At 41.0% G+C, this 25,094-nt stretch overlaps 1 protein-coding gene and 2 pseudogenes across 4 annotated transcripts in view; 2 read left to right on the top strand and 1 right to left on the bottom strand.

Annotated features, from left to right (window-relative positions):
• Nucleotides 1-1,059: 1,059 nt before the first annotated feature.
• The window catches only part of LOC110043863 (uncharacterized), a 26,950-nt gene continuing 2,915 nt past the window's right edge, over nt 1,060-25,094 (bottom strand). The window contains exons 2-10 of one of the 4 annotated variants that reach the window (XM_089299046.1): nt 24,117-24,541; nt 21,157-21,935; nt 19,969-20,218; nt 18,765-19,574; nt 18,139-18,175; nt 17,148-17,216; nt 16,123-16,212; nt 15,510-15,572; nt 1,060-2,744 (exon numbers count right to left, since the gene is read on the bottom strand). In XM_089299046.1, the coding sequence (XP_089155172.1) occupies nt 2,452-2,744; nt 15,510-15,572; nt 16,123-16,212; nt 17,148-17,216; nt 18,139-18,175; nt 18,765-19,574; nt 19,969-20,218; nt 21,157-21,935; nt 24,117-24,541 (2,816 nt within the window). In that variant the 3' untranslated portion in view covers nt 1,060-2,451. The remainder of the gene's footprint in view (nt 2,745-15,509; nt 15,573-16,122; nt 16,213-17,147; nt 17,217-18,138; nt 18,176-18,764; nt 19,575-19,968; nt 20,219-21,156; nt 21,936-24,116; nt 24,542-25,094) is intronic. The other 3 variants (XM_089299047.1, XM_089299048.1, XM_089299049.1) reach the window with 3 other exon arrangements.
• On the top strand, nt 6,643-7,596 carry LOC149105048 (uncharacterized; annotated as a pseudogene).
• LOC149105047 (uncharacterized) lies at nt 7,903-10,171 on the top strand (annotated as a pseudogene).

The following is a 25,094-nucleotide window of genomic DNA, read 5'->3' as shown; positions in this document are numbered from 1 at the left end:
TTCCGACTCTAAGAATTATGCAACCAGTTTGTAAGATAACTTCACAACTTGTATAAATTAATTGCCACTGCAAATTTCGATGCCCGAAGCATGGCCAGTTCTCAGGAGGAATGGTAACCACAAGCTAACTATGCTAATATGAACAGGCTCATTTCAAACCCAAGATAAATGTTTTTAGCTCCCTGAAAGAGACGGAGCTCGAATGTTCTTAAAGCTAAAACTGGGGCCCCGTCCTCACTACGCCGGAGGGATTTGCAAACGGTTTCACTGTGAAAACGCATCAAATGTTTCCCGCCCATACTACACCGGAGGAAGTTAAAAGCGCAACAATCACCAGTAATTTTGGATTTGTGTTTGAGGAAAACTCGGTCAGGGAAATCATTATCGTGACATCATCGTTTTCGAGGAACCCCGTTTTCAAAATGTTTTCCGTCCACACAAAATATTGATAAGCCGGCGTTTTGAAATTCCTCCAGTTTGAAGAGCGTTTTCGAAAAGCTCCGTTTTCGTGACGGATTAGTGTAGACGGTAGGCCTAACCGTAGGAAAAAACCTACGACAAATTTTTCCATAATTTGACGATTTTATGCATGCCCTCAATTTAGGAATGATGTAACCTGGAGTAGCTGTAGTTCCATGCGGCAATATTAAGCACAGTTTGAGACTCACTCCAATCTGTTTGTCAATCAAACAATCAGTTATTGAACAATCTAGAAGTAACAAACAAGATGCCGAAGCGGAGTCAATGTTTTAGCGATCACAAGCTTTGGACGCTGTCACAGCGTCGTTCCTAAGTGAAAATGGCGGGAATCTATTTGTCACGTGAGATTGGGTGAACCAAGTCACGTGCCAAAGCATCCCGTTTAGGGCCGGAATGTTTTGTGACGTGACTTGGTTCACCCAAGCTCACGTGACAAATAGATTCCTTCCACATTCACTTGAGAAATGACGCTGTCACAGCGTCGAAAGCTTGTGATCGCGCAAAACAATCACTCTGCTTTGGTATCTTGTTTCTGATTATCTCTACTACAGAGTCGAGAAACAATATCTTTACTCAATGTAGAAATAAGTTGAAACCTTTATTTATACACGATGGTGGCTAAAGCAATCGCTTGTAAGTTCGTGTTCACGATAAAAACAAAAACTACAATCATGTAGTCTCATAAAATATATTTAAAACACACAATCAACATGGATATAACGTTGCTTGATAAGCAAGCTGTACCAAACTGAGGATAACTTAAATACATCTACTTGTAGTCTTTTTAAAAATAACAAGTCAAGCTTGTCAACTTATATTATAATAAACATTTCATGCCTTTGATGTGTATAGCTCTGGATGCTGACACCTTAGGCTGTGGAAAACTGTACAACAGGACCACTCTACTCGTAGTCTTAAATAACAAGTCAAGATTGAAAACTTATATCATAATGAACGTTTCACGTTTTTGATGTGCTCCACTCTGGGTACCGACACCTTAAGGCTACGAAAACTGTACTACTGGACCACTCGTAGTCTTGAATAACAAGTCAAGATTGAAAACTTATATTATAATAAACATTTAATGCCTTTGTTGTGCACCACTCTGGGTGCCGACACCTTAAGGCTATGAAAACTACACGACTGGATCACTCTACTGGTAGTCTTGAATAACAATTCAAGATTAAAAACTTATATTATAATAACCATTTCAGGCCTTTGGTGTGCACCACTCTGGGTGTCGACACCTTAAGGATATATGAAAACTGTACTACAGGACTACTCTACTTGTAGGCTTGAATAACAAGTCAAGATTGAAAACTTATATTACAACAAACATTTCACCCCTTTGATGTGCTCCACTCTGGGTGCCGACACCTAAAGGCTATGAAAACTGTACTACAGGACCACTCTACTTGTAGGCTTGAATAACAAGTCAAGATTAACTTATATCATAACAAACATTTCACGCCTTTGATGTGCTCCGCTGTGGGTGCCGACACCTTAAGGCTATGAAAACTGTACTACAGGACCACTCTACTTGTAGTCTTGAATAACAAGTCAAGATTGAAAACTTATATTATAATAAGCATTTAATGCCTTTGATGTGCACCACTCTGGGTGCCGACACCTTAAGGCTATAAAAACTGTACTACAGGTCCACTCTACTTGCAGTCTTAAATAACAAGTCACGATTAAAAATTTATATTAATAATAACAAATTTATCCCTTTGATGTATACCACTCTAGGTACCGACACCTGAAGGCTATGAAAACTGTACTACGGGACCACTCTGCAATCGCAAATGGTAACTCTCCTCAACAAAGTTATATAACAACTCATCAGTGACGAGCTAGCTATAAGTATAAGCTTTTTCTAACTTCTATTGAGTTTTCTGCGTTACTCAATTGAATAAGGCAATTTTCAAGGAATTTGAATAAAAGAGAAATAATCTGTGTGAGTTGGACTTGTTAGTCATGGGCCACTAAACAGAATTCTTCTGCTAAATCTTGACAATTTACTATATCATGACACAAGGCGTCGTGTAAGACTTGAAACGTTGCACCTGAACCGTTAGCTCTTTTCCATTTTAACAACATTTTGTAAGCCTTTTCAGAACATTCGTCATTCTCCTTATCAATTGCATCTAGCAATGCCTCATCGCTTTCCAACAATCGTCGCCCAAGCTTCTTCCATTCTTTGGTAATTTGGTTTGCCAATCTTTCAAGGTCATCGTTTTCCGGTGAGCCTTCTTTAACTGGATCCGAAAAAACAAAATATAAGACTGGGTTTACACAGGAGGAAATTGGCCGTTTTTATGCTAGGGACGTTAATGTCGTCTCGGACGTCAAAGCTGTCTCGGGATGACTTTAACGCCTAGAATAAAAACGGAAAATAAGGAAGCCGCTTTTAACGTCTGTCTATTTTAACGTCTTCTCTTAAGAGCTTCTGAACGATGCTCTTATCAGTCGCCTTTAACTTTTGAGATGTTAAACCTGTCTAGTATAAAAACCTGACGCCCTTAACTGCCTGCCATGTTATCAACTAGTAGATTTGTTCGTACATTGGCGCACTAAAAGTTGCTTGTTTCCAGTGTCCTCCGAGTATAGAACCCGGTCTTTTTTATAAAAGTTTTTTTTTTTTTTCTGTCAGGCCGTGTTCTTAAATGCGTCTCGTTTATACCAGACGCCTTTAATGCCTTAGACGTCAAAGGTGTCTAGACAACTTAAAATTCTCTAGCATAAAAACGGTCATTATTTTTCCGGATTTGTGAATAATTCATTAATTTTAGAGTATTTGGATTCTTAGGCGTTTACACTGAAACGATACTCGGATTCCTAGCCGTTTTACACAAACGACAACTCCGGAAACATTCTTGATGAGATGGTTAACAAACTGTTTGCTGCCTCAACAATGAGAAACAAAATGGCGTCAAAAAAAGGCAAGGGGTAGGTTGAGACAGTCTGGAGTTTTCTTTCCACTCGCTGACTACGCTATTGTTGCCCATCATGTTATCCCAGCAGGCATTTGTCCCGGTCTTATCCAGAACCGTCGAGGTTTTCGATCCGTGCCATCGTCATCTCCGATAAATTGGAGGACGTCAACATTGTTTGCGTCGATATAGCATTACCCATTATAAAAGAGGTCGCCGAACCTGTAACAGAATGAGGCAGCCAGCGACCACCATCAGTGGCCATCAATGTGACTACGACTGTGACTACTAGATCCGCCATTTTAGTTCTACCGAAAACTCGAAAGATCGCAGGCTAAAAAATATCCGGATACGGAAGAAAACTCTCTGGATTCAAACGTTTTCGGATTCAAAGTTCCCGCCTAAATTTCGGATTCAAAATTTCCGGAGACATGACCATACCGGCGAGTTTTTATTTCAGATTCGTCCACTTGTGTGTAAACGACAAAGCCAATCCGCTAACCTCTATAACCTCTAAAAAGCAATAGGTTAGAATAATTCTAAGAAAAGGTAAAGAATGTAACAAGCAGAGTAAAAAAGGATAAAGATAAACAACTTTCAGATATTTCCTCCTATTGATGCGAAGTGCTGGACTGAAGTAATTGATGCACTAAACAGAAACGCGAGGCAATTGACACGATTGCTGCATGATATAATACGTATTGAACAAAAATCTTATGCAACGAATCACATTACGATCGACGAGTTAAATTTTAAGGCAAGTGTAACACACGTAAGGAAAATGTCACGTACGTATGAATCCTACATACCGGCCCCTAAATGCGAACTGAAAGCATTTAAACTAAGTTGAGTGATTCAAACGGTAAAATTTGAGTAATATATTGTCACTAAATCCATTCGAAATGGTTCATCATAATAAAGTTAATAAAGAAACGACTGTTCTCGACGTTACAAGCAAACTTCTTGTTTGAGGACATAGACTACGAGCAGTCTCTCTTTCGCTAGAAAATCCGTGGGGAAGAACGCAACACACGCGAACGGTGGGTCGTGAGCGTGCAAGCGTGATATGTGAAGCCGCCGGCCGCCCGCGCTACTCGCGGCTTGAGGCTTCGCCGCTCGCCCTCGCATGTCACACTCGCAGTCCCTTTTTTTTTTTTTTGTTTCTTCATTGCGTTCTTCCGCACGGATTTCCGAGCAAAAGAGACACTGACCGTAGTCTACTGAGGACATTAAGCTCAACAGTGTTTAGCTGCTCTCATGGAGTCTAGGAGCCTCTAGAAGAACGATCTTGTCGATGGGACGGTCCAGGACCGCGGACTTGGTTTTCAGCGTGACTTTCCTCACAAGCCCGTCTCGCTTATTGGTTTTACTTCCAGGAAGCGACTAAGGGACCACAAGTTTTCTATCACGAGTACAATGTCTCCAGTTTCAAAATAACACCTTTACATTTCCAGTGATGTCTTCTCACTTATAGCAATTCAACTCCCAGATACTGACTTTCAAAAACAAACTCCAACCAAATGGAATAAAACTACGCATAAACCCACAAGCACGCAATGCGGACCAATATTTTGAGTTTGCGGCGGAACCAAAATGGCGGGCCTAGTTGTCAGAGTCGTAGTCATATTAATGGCTAATGATGTCGGTCGGTCGGTCACAGGTTGCCTCATTTTTTTCACAGGTCCAGGCAATCACTTTTATAATGGGTAATGCCGCATTCCTCAGAAACTAAAACTACTGATGCAATCAATGTTGACGTCCTTCAAGCAACGCGAACGCCACCAAACAAAAGGTTTAATGAGCAAAACAATAGCTGTTTTGAACTTTACGAACTCTGAACTCACCCCTCTCGCCTTAGTACGAGTTTTTGTCCGCGCGCGTAACTTCAGGTGATTGTAATTAGCCAATTGTGGCTCAGAATGTGCTCGCGCGTACATTTGAACTTCGCTGTCGTAATTTTGCAGAAATTCATCTTTGTTGTATTTTCTTGCCGTGTTTAAGACTTTAGGCCAGCCTTGCCGCTGTTTTTGGAGTTTTGAGTCAAGCTTCTTCACCATTTTTAGCCATTGTGATTCGCTGTTTATTGTATGTTCCGGATTACGTGGCTGGTTCATTGCGTTCGACGAAGTGGAACGCAAACCTAATTTTGACCTGTGGCTTTCCAGAGTTGGTTTCCCTGTGCACGGTTCTAGGCCGAAAAACCCACATTCCTGTAAGGACACCAAAATGGCCACCCCGCTTGATTTTTGCAGGGGCATGTCACGGCCAGTAAACTGGTACCGTTTAATGCTAAGACATGTGATACATGTGGCGAACATGTGAGTATCTGAGCAGGCCATGAGAGCTCGTCTTTCCGATGGATCTTTCTTTGACTTCTTTCCATTCAGTCGCCGTACGCTCCGCTACTATGTGCTCTCAGCGTTAGATTTTGGCGAATTTTTAATGCTTCGACGGTAGCATTTATCGAAATCTGAGGGAATTGTCCTTGTTCACTAACTCGACTTGGCTTTGGGATGATAACCGTGGAACAGCTACATTTTGATTGCATTTGTTGATTAGTTCCAGTCGCGACAGATAGCTCAGTATTTCCGCTGATGAATAAAGTAGTCTTATGGATCTTGCCTTTAGAGTACTTTTCCACCGATTCCAAACAAAAAAATTTCTTTACTTTACTTTATTTACTTTAATCATTTTCTCAACAGAAATACATACATAATCATATATATAAAGCTGAGGGGGAAAGCCAAAAACAGGAACAAGTTCCCTTACGAACGGATAAAGACTCGAATTAGTCGCACGGAGTTTGTTTACGATAAACGACCTCGCGAACCGAGCAAGCGATTGCAAATGCTAGTTTAGAATAATGTTCGTGATTTAAATATCCTATGAAACTTGAGAGTCTACAGAAACTGCCGGCGTCACGCAACGTATCAACAAATCGTGACCTCTTCACTAGCATGGACTTTGACACTATGCATACATGTGTCTGACTGTAAACCTCGGTTGCTGTTGAAAAAATTTGATTTCAGCGATAGACAAAGGTTGAAAGTCAGCTAGTGAAATCATTTATTTACGGTATTTATATATTAAAGTGAGAGCGTCGAACGCACTCTCATAATCTCTGATTACTACTAGTTAAATAGTTCGTATATTTGGAGCCTGAGCCTACAACTCACTGAATACAATTCTCAACATGGTGCCGAGACCCGGGATGCGACTGATCTAAAGAGTTTATCTTCGACGACTCAAAGGATAGGAAAACATGGCTGACGAAGAGCTGAAAAAGAAGAAGAAAATCCGTGGTCATAAAGGCTACGTGACAACAACTCTGGAAAAGGTGCAAGCCTTACTCGATGACTTTGAACTCTCTGCGGCAAATCAAGTCAAAACGTATCGGATTGCTCTAACCGAAAAACTGGACATTCTTGGTGCCTTAGACGACGAAATTCTGACCTTAATTACGGAAGAACATATCGAAGACGAAATCAGCGAAACTGGAATCTTCAGAGAATCTATTCATCAGATGATAGTGCAAATTGACGAGGTTCTAAACGCAGTAGAAGTGGAAAACTCTGGACACACAGATAAGTCAATTTCTCATTATCCTTCTAACTCTAACTCTAACTGGTTTACCGAAGGCCTAGGAGCCGGGAAGGCAAAACTGCCCAAGATTATTCTTAAGAATTCCATGGTGATCCTATTTCTTTCACTCCATTCTGGGATTCATTCAGAAGTGCTGTCGATGACAATCCTGGTTTGTCAGATGTTGATAAATTTAATTACTTGAGAAATTTACTGGAAGGATCTCCCGCAGGAGCTATTCGAGGGCTACCGCTGACAGCAGAAAACTATGGAGCAGCCAAAGACATTTTAAAGAAACGTTTTGGGCAGCCCCAGATAATCATTAATGCTCATATGGAGGGTCTAGTGAAGGTAGCAGCAGTAACAGTTGACAATGACTTAAAACGCCTGCGCTTCCTTTATGATCGAATCAAGGCCCACGTTCGAGCCCTCCAAGCCCTTGGGATACAATGTGAGTCGTATGGGGAACTCTTGGTTCCCATTCGTATGGAAAAACTACCCTCAAGCATGCGTCTAATAATCTGGAGAGCTATAGATCGACCCGAATGGGACTTAGATGTTCTGTTAAAGGCCTTTGACTCTGAAATCGAAGCAAGGGAACGCTGCGAACCTATTGGAACAAACCCCTCTGATTCTTTCACTCCCAAGAGACCACTCTCAAGTTAAACGAATAAGGGTAAAGATGTCCCGACCGGCGCAACGCTAACTAATCAGTCTGAACAACCTGTCAGCTACACATTCTGTAAACAGAGTCACCCAAGCGCAAGTTGTGGTACAGTTACCGATATCAGTGCAAGAACAAATCTATTAAAACAACAGGGTTGTTGCTTTGTTTGTCTACGGCGCAACCACGGCGAAAAATTGCTCACCGAACAAAGTGTGTCGTATTTGCTCAGGAAAACATCATATGTCAATCTGTGAAAATGCCAACCGTGGCAGTGGTACCTCAGAAATCCAATCTCGAGGAAGCAGTGTGGTGGCGTCTGACGGAGGAGAACGCAGATTTAATGAGAACAAGTCCTCTACAACCGTTTATGTGGACTCGAACACATCAATCCTGTTACAAACGGCCACTACTCAAGTCTCGAGAGTTCATCAATTACATCCTGTGGTGAATATGCGCATCTCATTCGACAGTGGCAGCCAGAGAAGTTACATATCAGAACGCGCAAAGGCAAAACTAAATTTACTCCCCAAGAGAAAATAGAAGCTACTTATCAAGACGTTTGGTCAAGAGAATGAACAATTACAGGAATGTGACGTCGTCGAGTTCTGTGTCAGTAGACTGAGTGAAAGCTCAAAGGTTTAGATGACTGCCTTGCAGTCCCTCGCATTTGCAGTCCGCTGAAGGATCAAGCTGTACAATTTGCACAACAGTCTTTCACTCATTTGGCTGACCTGGAGCTCGCAGATTACCCAACCGAAGACTATGGTTTAGAAGTAGATCTATTGATTGGAAACGATTTCTCCTGGTCTTTCTTTACTGGAGACATGAAACGGGGGGAATCAGGACCCGTGGCGATGAAAACGAGTCTTGGATGGGTGTTGTCTGAAACCCACGCCCCACGCACCTGGTTCGGGTTCTGATGTTAATCTGGTGACATGCCACACCCTGAGGCTTAACACCTCTAGCTGTGATGACTTAAATATCAGTCGAAAAGATGGAGACCCTCTAGTAGAACAAGGTAACGAAGTTCTGGGAGTTAGAAAGTATTGGTGTGTCACCAAACGAGGGGACAGTACACGACAAGTTTTTGGACACCATTCGCTAGTGCGATGGTCGTTGTGAAGTCTCTCTACCTTGGAAGGAACGACGCGCACTGTTTCCGCACAACTATGCATTAGCAGACTCACGCCTGGCCTCTGTTCTAAAACGTCTGAGAGGAAACCCTGAACTATTCGCGGAGTACAGTCGCATTATTGACGAGCAATCGTCGCAAGAAATAACCTCTGATGTTGATCCCAGCGCGCCAGTCCAGGTTGGTCGCCTTCATTACTTGGCACATCATCCAGTTGTACGTGAGGACAAGCAGACAACCAAAGTAAGAATAGTCTATGATGCATCTGCAAAGTCTACTGGTCCATCGTTGAACGACTGTCTGCAGGCAGGTCCTTCACTAACATTTGAAATACCTGACGTCTTGATGCGATTCAGGTACCACCAAGTTGCCTTGGTCGCCAACATCGAAAAGGTCTTTCTGATGGTTCAAGTCGCGAAAGCTGAACGAGACGTTTTACGATTTCTGTGGATAAATGATCCCACTAGCGAAGATCCTAACATTGTTGTAAAACGTTTCAACCGTGTTGTGTTTGGAGTCACCAGTTCCCTCTTTCTGCTGAACGGGACAGTTAGACACCATGTGTCTAATTATGAAACCGAGGAACCGCAGTTTGTAAACGATTTTCTGAGTTCGCTCTACGTAGATGACTTCAATGGGGGGAAAGACAGTGTTCCTGTAGCTTTACAGCTCTACACAAAGGCCAAGTCTACAATGAAGGAAGGAGGTTTTAATCTGAGAAAATGGATTTCAAACTCCGAGAGCCTGATGCAGTTGATTGACCAAGAAGAAGGAGTGCCTATCATGGAGGCTTCTATGGTATCTGAAGAAGATAAAACGTACACAAAAACTCAGCTTGGAGTAAACAATTCCACCATTTCATGCGAGAGGAAGATTCTGGGTCTAAATTGGGACAGTGCGAAGGACATCTTCATGTTCTATTTTTACTGGCTTGTGCAATTTGCAAAGGAACTACCGTTAAACAAGCGCTCCGTTCTCAAGGTTGTTGCCAAACTGTACGATCCTCTTGGTTTGATTTCTCCACTATTCATTACAGTTAAGGCTCTGTTTCCAGATTTGTGCAAGTTGAAGATTAGCTGGGACGAACCTCTCAATGAAGACCTAGCCCTCGGGTACTCAAGTTGGCTATCTGATTTGCTGAAAGTCCAGTGCATTCCATTTGAAAGATGCTACATGCCAAATTCAGAAGAAAACGTGGTCTCTTTTCAGATTCATGGATTTGGAGACAGTTCAGAAGTGGCGTATGCTGCCGTCGTGTATCTGAGAATTGAAACGAGCAAGGGTGCTTACACACGACTCGTCATGAGCAAGACAAGGGTTGCACCTCTGGCCAAGCAAACAAATCCAAGACTTGAGCTTCTAGCTGCCTTGATTTAGTCAAGATTGGTTGACCGTGTCCGTGTTGCACTTCTCCCAGTGATCAAAGTTGATGAAGTCTATTGCTGGACCGACTCTATGACAACACTGCATTGGATAAAAGGAGTTGGTAGAGAGTACAAACAGTTCGTGGAGAACAGAGTCAGAGAAATCCGTCAAAATGTGCCGCCTGAATCATGGAATAACTGCCTTGGGATTGCAAATCCAGCCGACTTGCCTTCTAGAGGAATGAAAGCCGACGCATTGAAACAGTCTGAACCCTGGGGCATGGTCCTCCTTGACTGGTTAAGGGAAAAGAGATGTGGCCTGAATTTGCGAATACCACTGAACCCTCGAGTGTCTACTTGAATGAAATGCGTGTCAGCGACAGACCGAAGCATTGTACTGGGCTGGTTGTTAACGCTCGAATGCCAGCCTTATTAAGCGTGTTCCACCAACAGAGATATAGTGGCATTAAGAGATTGTTCCGAGTTACAGCATTTGTGTTAAGATTCCTGCATAATTTGAAGTCGCGGAGAAATGGCATGGCAGCAGCTGGACCGCTGAGTACAGATGAATATGAAGGCTGCAGAAATTCTGTGGTTGCATGAGATGCAACAAGCAGTGGTAGAATTCCCTCGATTCGAGAGCCTGAAGAAACAGTTGGGACTGTACACCGATGACAATGGTTTGCTCAGATGCAAAGGCAGATTACAAAATGGAACTATTCCATTTAACGCTAAGTATCCCATTCTTTAGCCTGCAGTGCAGGCGTCTTATTGGGGCGAGTTAGCGTTACAACCTTGCGACCACCTTTTTAGACCGCCATGTTAGACGGTGGGGGATGGGGGAGGGGAAAAATGAGAAGACGCCTGCCCGAAAAGCCCGTTAAAATGCGAAACACCTCCTGATTAGTTGCGCTTCACTGCATTTCCGGAAATGAGCGGGTAACCAATCAAAATGAGGTTTTCTCGACACCGGAAGTCTCGCAAGGGTACACACCAAGAGAAGTTTGTGCCAAGCCGCAGGATGTCTTGCATTCTCACAGAGGTACTTGTTGCGCTAGCGACTTCAGACGTACAGAGTATTTTAGAAATACCGGCAACTGATGAGATCCACATGGAGGATCGAAACCATGGTCTTGCCTGAACTAAGCCGAACAATGGCATATAAAACAGGCAAAACAGTTAACGGAACTTGCGCGTAAACAGCTACACTTGAATCATGTGGTGCCAGAACAACCAAAGGAGGAATAAACCTATACATCGAGCAAGAGAAACATAAGCTCGATCCGATAGCTGCAAGAAACATAAGAATGTCTCTAGACAAACGTATAGCTTTCTCAAAGTAAAGCTACAGCGTCTCCGAAGGAAATCGTACGAGAACAAATATGATATCCGTGATAAGGATCTACCTACTGTGCTTGTAAACAGTTCTAGTTACAGCCGGGCCCTGTGTCACAATATAGAATGCAAGTAAGCAACATGTTCACGGTAAATTTCATATTTTGTCCCTCAAAAGCAAATTCGTGGAGACTTAAAAGCATATCTTGCAATAGAAATGAGCCTAAACAATGCATAAACACATGGCAAATTACAGAGGTGTCAAACTCAACGAGTCGACATGCAGATAACAGCGCCAACCATGCAGACCTTTGACTTATAAAAATTTGCCATAGCACGATCTAACGGCTCAACTCCGCTTAAAATTCCTCCTTATTACACAACATGAAGTGCCCTTCATGAACACGAGTGAAGCGACAAGAAAGGTCGAGTGACCGAACAGAGAACGGCAAATGTGCAAATGTCACGAACCGTAGAAGTCGTGTAGGCTAGTCAACCCCATTTTACGTAAATATTAAGCTTTTCCCAAAGCCAGTGGGTAGCACTGCCAACAGATCTTTTCCGGATACCAGTGTGGAAATTGCGTCTTTTTGCTCCGTTCATAATTCGCGAGACATTCCAAGTTCACATAAACGCTTGAGAGATTCCTCGCGAGCGGAATCGAAACTAACAACATCACTTTCGACAGAGTTTGCCATGTTTCTTACCCGCACGAACGAAACGAAACTAACTGACAGACAATTGACAGGCAGGGTCAAGCCGCACCAATCAGAAACTCCGTTCGTGGGCGAACGGAGTTTCCTAAAAGAACAATACCTCGGGCAGGCGAGATTTTCTTCGCTCCACCCCTCCCCTATCCTTTCTCTTGCCTATCATTCACCCCCTTGGTAAAACTTTCTTTCTCTCCCCAGTCTTCCACTGCATGAAAAATTCAAGATGGCGGCTAAACTTTTTACGATGTGAGCGCTCGCTCGAAAAAATCTCGCCTGCTCTGCAGGCTACCCATTCTTCTGCCCGCCAATCATTGCCTGACAGCACGGATAATTGATGATTGCCATAAGCGAGTTCTTCATAATGGTTCAAGAGAGACTCTGCGGAACCAAGGTTCCGGTTTTGGATTGTAAAAGGGAGACAAGTTGTTCGGAAAGTGCTTTCAAGATGCATGATTTGCAAGAGGATCGAAGGGCAACATTACGCCATCCCACCAACTGCGCCATTACCTCAATTCCGTGCAGAAGAAAGTCCTGCTTTTACTAATACTGGAATAGATTTTGCTGGACCATTATTTCAGTGTGAAGCACAGTGCGAAGGAGAAGGGTAACATAGAGAAGGTTTACATCGCCCTATACACTTGTGGAAGTAGTAGAGCTGTCTACCTTGACGTTGTACTGGACCTAAGTGCAGAAACATTCAATAGAAATTTCAAAAGTTTCATTTGCAGACGAGGAATACCAAGATTGGTTGTGTCGGAAATTGCCACGACATTTAAGGCTGCTGCAAGATTCTTGTCATCCATTTTTGAGCTGCCGGAAGTGCAGAGTTTTCTTCTAAATCACAAGGTGAAGTAAAAATTTAATTTAGAACGAGCCCCTTGGTGGGGTGGTTTTTTTGAGCGCATGGTTCGATGTGTTAAACGCTGTCTGAAGAAGATCTTAAAGAACGCCAAGTTGACGTATGAAGAGCTCTTGAATGTCGTCGTAGAAATTGGATGTGTGTTGAATTCCAGACCACTTACATACGTGTCTTCAGAGGATAGAGTGGAACCTCTCACCCCCTCTCATTTGTTGACGGGAAGAAGATTACTGTCCATTCCTGATGAATCTATAGTGGCCGAAGAAGAGTCAAGTGATGTTGAAATTCTCTTTAGGAGACAGCGCTATGTAACGTCATTGCTGTCCCACTTTTGGAGCTGATGGAAACGAAAGTACGTGGTAGAACTGCAAGAACACCACAGAGAATTAGAGAAGGGAGCTGCCAGCAGCTCACCATCAATTGAGACAAGTGACATTGTCACTGTGATGGAAGAAGGAAAGTCTAACCGAGGAATGTGGAAGCTTGGAAAGGTTCTAGATGTGTATCCAGGAAACGATGGTCTCATAAGAGAAGCCACGGTAGAAGTTGCCTCAAGCAATGGCAAGCGAACGTGTCTTAGGAGACCTCTGCAGAAACTGTTTCCGTTAAAAGTTCGCGAAACTAGTGTTGCAGATGGAGAAGAGCCTCCTAGACCAATTGCCTGCACTCCACAGAGACAGAGGAGGCAAGCCGCCATTGAAGGAGAAATGAGGAGACGTCAAGTCGATCAGTGTCTGGACGAACTGAACGACTATGATGAACACTGATTGAGGGGGGGGGGGGGGGGGGAGATGTTTTGAACTTTACGAACTCTGAACTCACCCTTCTCGCCTTAGTGCGAGTTTGTTTTCCGCGCGCGTAACTTCAGGTAATTTCAATTAGCCAATCGTGGCTCAGAATGTGCTTGCGCGTACATTTCAAATTCGCTGTCGTAATTTTGCAGATTTTCATCTTTGTTGTATTTTCTTGCCGTGTTTAAGACTTTAGGCCAGCCTTGCCGATGTTTGTGGAGTTTTGAGTCAAGCTTCTCGTATATTTGGAGTCTGAGCCTACAACTCGCTGAATACAATTCTCGTTGTTTATATTTCTTTCCCGTCCTTTGCAAAACGAGAACGTGAAATGACCGAGTTCTGCGTAGTCTGAGGAACGCGAACAATGACGGCTAATTTTTCGTATTTCCATTTGTAATTGAATGCTGTCATTGCACATTTCGCCTGAATACGTTTTTAGAGCCATTGGCGTACTGAACAGTTCTAGATAGTTGCGAATTTCGCTGGTGAAATATGAAATTCATTTTTCCTAGGCGTCGTCTTCGGTGTCGCCGTCGTCACGTCGTCATTGTTTAAGCTGCCTATTTTATATTGAATGTTCCCAGAGTTATCTTCGAGTAGAAAAGGTTAGGAATCCAAATATCCTTTTCGTGTTAACGCCTACGAATCCGAATACTCTATACTCTACTCTCATCCGGAAACATTCACGAATCCGGAAGAACCTCCCCTAGTGTAAACCTAGTCTGAGGAATATTAAAGATATCAGTTTGTGAAGCGTGATTTGATATTTCTTGGCCTGTGAACTGGGACACGTGAAATGACTGGGATTTTTTTTCACTCGCAACAGTGATCTCTTAAATAGCAGGGATTATAATTGTCCGTGATTGAAACGTGCAATGGTAACTTGATCCGGAAGGAAACTAAAGCTTCGAAGGAAGACCAATTCTCAAAGCAAAGCTGTTTGGAGCGTAATTTCTTATTGCAAGAAAGAAAGCTATCAGATTTCTTCGTATTCCTTTTCTAGTTACATTTAGCCACAGCTGGCCCACATCAGCTTAATCTATTCCACGGCTGACCTGCTTTACCAAAGTCAGTCAGTCAGTCCGTCAGTCAGTCTGTCTGTCTGTCTGTCTATCTGTCTGTCTGTCTGTCTGTCAGTCAGTCAGTCAGTCAGTTTTTACAAGGTATATGTATGTATGTATGTATGTATGTATGTATGTATGTATGTATGTATGTATGTATGTATGTATGTATGTATGTATGTATGTATGTATGTATGTATGTATGTATGTATGTATGTATGTATGTATGTATGTATGTATGACCGAAAACCTGTTGACACGAATTCTCTTTGGTCTTTTGCAAAAACGATGACATTATACGTAATTTTTTTGTCTTTTTTTGTCCTAGCGCGTAGCTTGCCCTACTGCACAGCGGATTTTGTACCATGTGACCGTCTTTTGCAAAACGCCTATTTTGTCGCTGTCACCCCCGAGTTACGTGAACTAAGGTAAAAGGTAAAACGACTGTTTTACGTTCTCAAACCCGGCCCGCTCGATCCGGAGACAAGCGCACTAACCATGTGGCCACTGCGCTTCCAATAAAAGACTGGCCTAAAGTTGCTCCTCAAAATAAATGCGTAGTAGAATTTAGCCGTTTAGTTTAGATACTCACGCGTTAGTTTAGGGTAATTTGCACTGCTACCTGGCGATTCTCTCTTTTGCTTCATAGCAGGTCCTAAAATAGAAAAGGAATACAGTCATGGAGCTGTGACCTAGAAAAAATGGTAAATTTCAAGCTAGATAGCGAAATGAGAAAGATACAATGTCACCATATCGTGAAGAAAGAGTCAGTATTTGTCAAATAGTTTGGCCGTTTCTTGAGTCGAACATCAACTGTAATGCAAGTCAGACTTGGAATAAAGAAAGCGGGCCTTATGCTTCATCCTCTAAACACTAAAGAATCAACATATAAGTGAAATGAAATTAAATACGAGATGCTATTACGCCACATAAGAATTGACTCCAACAGTTTAAAGATCTTACGAGTAAAACGTGGTAAACGGTGGAATAGTTCGCGTTTTGAAAGCCATCAAAAACTGCAAAATTGCGGAGTGATAAAAGTGCTAACAAACAGTACATTTCTATACAGATTTTGAGACTTCATTTTTCTGTGGCTTTCTGAGAAACGGATGTGCTTATACCAATGCGACAATGCTATTGGCGAGGATATACATTGTGAGAAAGTGTGGCCCTATCGTTTGGATTCTTCTTATTAAAAATATTACCCGCAAAATTTTCATCAGATCTGTCAGATGTGGGTTGCGGACGTTTTAAACTGTTACTTGGTGATTTTCTCCTTTGCTTCACTTCAGATCCTAAAATAGAAAACGGAAATAGCTGTGATCTAAAGAAAATTGAGAAATTTGTACATGACTTTTACAGAAAATTAAGGGAAGCAATAAACAAGCTATGAAAAGAACACAACCAAACTTACCAAACTAAATGTTGATTAAGTAAAATGAATTACTGTTCTCATTGTGGCTATAATGTATACGAACACCCTCTTGTTCGCTGGAATTCAAGGCGATTTTTGGGTTCTTCCGTGTTCGGTGTGCAAATAACCTACATGTAATGTTCGTACGAAGTAACTAGGCTGTTTTCTTATTTATTCCTCTTTTCGTTTAAACTGCAGCAGGACTCCCGTTTGGTGCCATCTTCCCCACAGCGATGTTTTTCTGAGTTCCCGCTTTTGTAAGGCTTAGCCTGTGCTCATATAATCTATTCTAGTTTGCCAGGTCATGTCTGAGAGTGATAATAACCGATGGGATTAAACAAATCTTCCACACTTGTTTGTCCCTATATAATGTTGTAGCTGTTGTTGTATTTCTCTTAGAAGGAGAGAGGCAAATCACGGCGATCGATACGGTGTGACAAGGGTACCCCAGACTTCAGAAGAGCAGAGGACATCGACTTTACCTGTTGATGGCCATAACTATCTCTGCACTAACATTACATTCTAGATTACAGCTTCGTGAAGTGCTTTACAATCATTGAGTAGCGACTGCACCGCCACTAAGGAACGGAGAGGCCCAGGGTAAGAAACGCCAAGAAACCAATACCAATACGAACCTAGTAAATGGCCTAGCTTGCCGTGAGGCTCTCCTATAGTTTATTCTTTCTAAAATTTTGAGTTGTTTAATCCGTGTCTTACTAGGAGTATTCAACGCATCAGCCTCCAATTGTTAGGGACAGTAGCCGAATCCGAAACTAAATCGCGTATGTCAATAAGTAGTTTAGTTTGAATACTCACGCGTGATTTTAGGAGGTTTTGCACTGCTACATGTACCTGACGATGCTATCTTTCGTTTCACAGCAGGTCCTAAAATAGGAAAAGGAATAGCTGTGATCCAAGACAAATTGACAAATTTTTAAATGGATTTACATAAAATTGCATGAGCATTAAACACGTTGTAAAAAGGATGACAGCCACATTTACAAAACTGGATGTCGATAAAGTAAAAATGAATAACTTTTCTTACTGTGGTTATTATGTATATGAACGCCTCTCTTATTCACCAAAATGTAAGGTTACTTTGGTGCGCTTCCGCTGCACATGGAACTTTTGGTTGTGCTAATTATATGTCCCAGGTTCGTATAAATTAAACTTTCTTCCTTCGAAATGCCATAGGACCGCCTGGGGCTGTGTTCCGCTATCCTACAATGATGACCATTGCGGGCTCGCCTGTTCACGTGACTTAATCTAGATTGCAATGTCTTTTGGTAGGCAAGAATGTGCAGATCTTTTGCATTTGTTTGTCCTAATGTTACTGTCGCCTTTTTGAAGGAGGGGATTTATCTCGTTGGATGCTGAGTTTTTAGTTCTATTTACCATATACTTTTGTTTTTTTTATTTAGTTTGTTCCACCAAAACGTCCGGTTTTAATTTACGGAGAATTCCCGTGCCATGCTTTCGCTCCTTTGCCGAGGAGTGAGAAACGCTGGTGACAACAAAATGCGTTCACGCAATTATTGGCTGGTGATAATAGCAATTAAAATAAATGAATCAGCTACTTCGTTATTTGGGATCATGTAGAAGCCTTCGTAAGATCTCACATGAATGGCTTAATAGCCTTTAAGGGAAAAATACAAAAAACAGCAGAAACAATGCCCCTAACCCTAAAACAAGAACAGCTGCTAAAATAATAAAACAATAGCAGCGAACAGAGCTGCACTTCTGGTTATTTGGAAGAACACTTGACCAGCCAGCAGTGACTGTAAAGGTGAAATCATAGTATCCTTACCTTCTGGGTTCCCAGAAACCGACTCTCGTTCCTCACTCTGGAAAAAAGAAAAAAAAAAAAAAACAGTACCCTTGTGTTCTCGATCGAAATCATCGTTCTTCCAGGTTATGGATTTGAATTCCGTGGAGAGCAATTTCTTTTGAACCCTCTATGGAATTGCTTGAGTTGCAATAAGATAGCAACTTAGCTTTTTGACCATAAATCCTTTGTTTTATGATCAGACGTTGGACATGAGTAACCTTGACCTTGGCATGATCCTGGTACAATGCATTTATCAGTTGGTCCAGGGAATAAAATTATGGTCAAATCGGAGTAGGACGGCTATTTTGTTGCTAATTTCTCTCTTTATTTCGTACCAACGACCGTCAGAAAATATCGTGCGAATCTGTATTTCGTGGATATTTTATTCTTCAAATATTAGGGCTCCTGGTAGAAATTAGTCCTTAATGAAGTCCTAACATTAAAAAAAAACAAACAAACAAACAAACAAAAAACAAAAAAGAATTTTTGGGTGAGGTGCTGGGAGAAACTGATATCTAAAGAGTTCTAGTCACTGTCAAATTCAATGGGAGAAATAACACTTTAAAATTCAACTGCTGCTTATCGAAGTTTGAAAGGATCTTTACCTCAATTTCATGGACCAGCAACCATTTTTCCAATCCACAGATTTTGATTTGTTCCCTGGCGTAGTTCTTCCGGCAGTTCAGCTGTTCTTCCGGACGTAACGGAAGAAGACAGTCACGCAGGCAGTCATCGTCAGCACAGCGAACGGAACTATGTCTGCTACATTGGTCAGGACTTTTTAAGCAGTGGGTGCAGGCAACACACAGTTCAAACCGCAGGTTACGTAGCCAGGATAACTCTCCTGACATTTTTTTCAATGTGCCTTCGAAAAAGACACGAACTTCACGAGCCTTTGTCGCTGAATATGTGGTTGAAGGAGCTGAAGCCTGAGGATTTCGTGTCATTATGATCTTGATAAAGCTCTTTCTGCAAATAAGAACCAAATCAAAAATGTGTTGCTTTCTAATGAAGAAGAACATGGCTCCATTTTGGTACAATTCAGGTATTTCGGGGCTGCACCCAGAACACCAAACTATGCATCTTGACACAAGTTGAGCAAAGAGCCCATGAGGTACAAAGCCATCAGGGAAGTGTAGATACAGTGGGCAAGGATCACACTTAGAGGGCTTTATCTCATACAGGCCTGAAGGGGGCGACCTGAGCAAGGATGGTACAAAGTACTTCTGTTTACGTTCGCCATCCGTTGGACAGAAGGAAAATTTAGCAATTAAACCATACAGCTCCATCATGTTTAAAATATCCTCCTTTGAAAGGCCCTTCTGAATGAAATCTGCAAAAACATGATCGACTAGATCCATCCTGAGAATGCCCTTTTCCTCAAGCTCCTCCCAGCAATCTGAGTACAGGGGAACCTGAAAAAAAAAAAAAAAATACAGAAAGACGTCATTTGTACGTAACTTTCACTCAGTCGGTTCCATTAAATAATCTTATCACGAAATCAGAACCCCAGATATATACGTTTTGTTTGGCCGTCCTGATTGACAGATACCCACACCGTCCACGCACAAACACAGTCATCAGTTTTGATGAGCAGCTAAAATCATTGACCTTATATAGCAGACATAAAAATTTCAGCACCTTTTTTGACAATCATCCAGAAACTCTTCTGCCATGCAGTTTAATGGCTATATGTCCTTTACATGACTAACAGCTTAGCATCTTGAACATTTAATTTAAAGGTTGGCTGCCACAATTCTTAACCCCAAAACAGATTTTATTATTCATATGAGGAGTATCGTTATTTACCATTTCATCGAACGGTCGCACTGTAATAAGTTGCTTGAAGAGATCAATCAGCCACTGTGCCTGCAAAACTACAGTCTGACCATGCTTCACAATCACACCAAGATCATGATAGAAATTGAACATGGTTTGCAATTCGACTTCATCATGTATACGGCAAAATCGTTTGGTAATTGTTAGAAGTTGGTCGAGCTCCATGTGATAGATTTCCTTCGCCACTAAAGCTTCAATAACTTTCTCGAAGTGGAACCACCTGAGAAAGACAACATTATTCAAGTAACATAGAAACTTGTTTGAAGAGTTCTTGGTAATATAATATTGGGATAATATTGGTATTGGGTCATTCCACAGTATTTTGTCCCTGAACATCAGTTTTTAAAGTCTTCAAATTACTGAGCTACAGTTATGTTTAAATTTCAAATGATATTGCCCATTGACATAAATAAATCAGAATTTATTATAAAAAATCATGAAATAGCTGTTCCGGAGACTACAAATAAACTGATTGTTTAGGAAAAAATAAACGCTGAAACTTTTGGAAAGACCACAAGACAGACTACCAGGCTTTTAGCCAGAATTTGAAAAGTGGCCGTCCAAAATGTGCCATAGGGCCTGCTCAAATAAGCAATTCATAAGGCAGCATATGAAAATTTATAAAATAATTTTTTATAGAAAGTGACCATCCACCGGACGCCTGGACACCTACCTGGCTAAAAGCCTGCACTCTACTACTGGTCCTTTTTTCTAAAACTGCTGATTCAAACTGACCTCATCATTAGACCTATGTAACAATTAATTGCTTTCCATTCACAAAATGTAGTTTCCACAACCTTTTTAAACCTTAAATTTTCTTTGTGAATGATGAAATCAAGCTTCCTTGGTTCAAGTTTGATAAGATCGAATTTGCCCTTGAAGGCAAATTGTACTGCAACAGTTTGCCCTGAATTTTCCTTTGTAAGCTTTCAATTAAATAAATAGTTTGTTTTCTGTCGCGGAGACTACACAAAAAGAAAAGAAATCTAAAATTCTTTGTAATTTCAGTGACAGTGATGGGATATGTATAGCAAATTCTAAAATTTTTATTTTTCATCAGAGAGCAAGACATCTATTTCAGAATCCACTGCTTTTGATCATTAGATTATTCTAAAGCACCTACCATTGAAGTAAAAATTTTAATTTACAGCTCCATACCTGATTGGTACTTTTTCACCCATGTATGGTTCCTGTTTCAACACTTCCAAGATCCTGTTCTGCAGTGCTTGAACCCCATAGTCACGTGCTGACCTCGTGTTATCAACAGCAAAGAATAGCCTGACAACATGCTTCACGTATGTCTTTCCTGAAATGCTCTCCTTGATGTGCTTTTCTGTGTCCCTGATGTCTTTGAATGGTTTATCAGCATGTGTACCTACAACAAAAACTGGAGGACGGAGGTAGGGTGGACTTTTTTCCTTCAAGACTCTGGAAACTTCATCTGCTGTGGGTCGAATACAGTGTACAGAAACTAACCAGGACAACAAATTGTCCAAATTTGTCTGATTAGTTGGGTTTTCAAGCCAAATATCAAGAGTCCCCTGTTTGGCACAAGGTTTCGCTTGAGCACTCAGATCCTTGGCGAGGTTATGCACCAAAACATAAACAGCTCTAAAAGAAAGGAAGACAGAATGTGAAGCGTAATACAGGTTTTGTCCAGCAAAATCCCACACAGATAGAATGACTTCTTTGGCTTTGACATCATCATTTAATTCCAGACCATTTAAACATTCCTCAACCTTTCCCATGACATCATCTAGTGTTAAACCAGCAGCTCCATCAATTCTTAACTGGAAATCTTGATCAGCTGGTGTGTTTTTCTGTCGCACATCACTGATGGAAGGATCAACTTCTGTCTTGTTGCCCTGGTTGGAATCTGGTGCTGACTCATCTATGATTGGCGAAGCACCTGATTGCTCAAGACCTTTAGCATCTTCCTGAGGAGGAAGATGAGGAGGAGGAAAAAAGTCAGCACAACTAACATAACCACCAAAATAAAAATACTACGAGCTCTAGCTAGAATCTCAATTTCAATGTCTGACAAAACCATAGACACACACGGTATGAGCTACATGTACCTTTGAAGGTGTTAAAATGGTAAAATAACTAAAGAGAATTTGAAGGGTAAATGATATTTAATCCTTATTGCGTTCAAGCGAAGGGAGAACACATCCTCATTTTGTGTCAGTGTCCTGTGAACATGCTGGGTGTGTGGCATAATACAGGCGAAATTGATCGAGATTTTCTAGGTGGAAGCAAATTTAGCCATTCCGGAAGATATTTTTAGGGGCTAAGGCCTTGTGTTCATTATACTGACTTTACTCTAATGTACAACCACTCACATGGAAATTTGTCTGTCACACCATCAAGAAATCGGGCTGTGCATTTCTGTGTATTTCCAAATTTCCAGCTACTCCTTCGATACTCATGGTAAGTGAAATTTCCCGGGCTCTCCTATCAAGTAAGTAGTAATTTCTCAGGGAGGTGTGTGTGTCTACTGGTGTATATATCAAGCAGCAAATTGGTGTTTTGTTGTCAATAGTCGTCTCGCCTTTGATGCTTTTCTAGGATTTGTGACTTTGAGTTAGAAGACTTGTCAACGATAAGATTTTCCCATGTCTTTTTGATTTCATGTGTTACACATCAAGCAAAAACTATAAAGTGACTAGCATTTTTTTTCTAAACTACTACTGTAAATTGTCCTGGAAATTAAGGGTTAGAGTTTTGGTTTGCATTGTTTGAGAATGATTCATTGTCTCCCTTATACTCGTTTTTACAAAGATTTCATCAAACCTTCTTTTGCCCAGCCCGCTAAACGGAGAACTCAAGTATAAATTGACAGCAGTCATCATGGAAATTTGAAAGAAATCCCTTAATGGTACTGGTAACTAATATCAATCCCCCTTTGTAGGCCTGGCTCAAATTCATTTTAACTCCAAGAGGCACCAATTTAACAAAACTACCTTATCAAATATTTTCTGAATTATAAGCTGAAAGGTACTGATGAAGCTGATGATTTCAGTTTTTTTGATAACACATTTCACTTTACCAAACCATAGATGTTAACCCTTACTGGGGTACCTGGCCCGTTATGCTCAACGGAATGCATTTCCTAATCACCGATTACTGCTAATTAAATATAAGACACAAAAAACAAATTTTAACTCAATAAAATGGTAACTGTCTTGTTGCCCAAGGAGGTAGCTACAGAACTCTAAATACACCGTATCTTCTAGAGCTACCCACGGTGTTACGAGATGTCGTGCTTTATCCTTTGCCAAATGAGAAAATAAGCCTTTAAGATTGGACAGTTGCTGTTATAACTTTCTAGAAACTTCTATACATGCATGTATTGAAAATTACTATTAAATAAGTGCTAGTTGATTGTAAACTTTAAAAGGATTTATTTTGAAAACAGTGTTTTCAGTACCTACTGAAGAGCCAATTCCTTAAAATGTCGATTATGAGATGACAGTCGTGAAATTTTGGATTTCTCCATATTTTGCCCAAATAACCTCTATGGTGAGTTGTGTTTGAAATACCATTCAAAGGTCCTGAAGTGCTTTCGTTTTTTTTCGAAATCGAGGAAAGTTTGAGAATTGCCATTTTAGCTGCCGAAAATGGCTGAAAATTGCACATTTGCTCATAGAGATCAATGCAATGTATCAATATACAATGTACTTGGGTAGCTCAAATTAGTGCATGTCTTGCTGTTTCTAAAGCATTAATTTGACTTTATGCCGGCCAGTTAAAGTTATTCAGCAGGTTTTCAATCAAGTAGCAAAGTTCTAGGGTCAAATAGAATTACATTACCACCACTAAGTATTAGCCAGTTCTTTCCACATAAATTTGAACACGATGATGCAGGTGCAAGAGGAGGTACCAGCGAATGATACTGTAAGACTCAAGTTTTCCTGCGAGAACAGACAACACCTTTTTTCTGTGGTCATTAGGGGTGTGATATTAAACTAAGGCACCAACATAGGTTTGACTATTCTAAGAGACCTGAGTTTATTTACTGAAAGATTAGTGCCTATTGGTTATTTAAATAGTGAGCTTGCAAAGTAATAAACAGGCTAGGTGCAGCTATCAAAGGATAGAATCATTGTAGTAAGTACCTCAGTCTTAGGCAAAACGATGACATCGTGTAGCCTGGAAGGATCATTTAATTCTTGCTGCAAATCCATGTTGTCAGTGGTCTCCTGGCTTTTACCTTCCCATGCTTTCATGTGTTTGGCAGTTATCTTTGCTATGTCCTCATGAAATTCAGACAAATCAAGATTCTTCTGATCTGTACACTGCCAGTTCTTAACTTGGTCAATCTCAACTTCAAACTTGGTTGGTTCAACATTGACTCCTACAGTGCTCTCTTCTTCTGGGTCAAAAGGAATGTCAAGAAGAAATTTCTTCAGGCTTGTTTTCCCTGCACGGTCCTGGCCAAGTAACATAATACGACCATGGTAAACTTCTACACTTCCTTTTTCCATGGCTTCTTTAAAGGCAGCTTCAGCCCTAAGGCCCTGGGCTTGGATCTCTTGCGGTACTAATGAATGTGGATTAAAATGTATCATATTTAACATTAAAATCCAGTCTATGCATTACGCATTAAAGGACCAAACAGAGCTCAAATAATTACACTTGAAAGTATTTCTGCAAATTGCTTTCATGATTGAACAATATTATAGTTGACCAAATATCAAATTCTTTCAATCAGTTTAAATATGTATACTATTTAATTACATAATAATAGTGACATAATATTGTGGGGATCTTTTAGAAAATGCTCAACTGAGCTTGCTGGATCTCCTGCCTTATCGACTATTATCTGATTGTAATTAATGTACATAATCGTAATGAATGATAGAGAGCGAATAAAGACTAAGACATCTATGACTACTAACTACACATGCTGTCTGACGCGATTGTCGATTAGTGAAATTGACAGACCATTAAGACTGTTTTCGGCCTGTGTAATTTTAAAAACTGTACCCTAATTAAGGGGACTTAGAAAATAATTCACGTCTTACTTGAGCAAGATGGATAAATGGTTTGACAATCTGTACAGTTTGTATGCATCTTAAGGACTGTTTTCGACC

This window comes from Orbicella faveolata, unplaced genomic scaffold, assembly GCF_042242905.1.
Source record: "Orbicella faveolata isolate gen_17 unplaced genomic scaffold, um_ofav_v1 contig_34, whole genome shotgun sequence".
Taxonomy (NCBI): Eukaryota; Metazoa; Cnidaria; class Anthozoa; order Scleractinia; family Merulinidae; genus Orbicella; species Orbicella faveolata.
The sequence above is the reverse complement of the archived record's forward strand: the minus strand, read 5'-3'. Positions and strand labels throughout refer to the sequence as shown.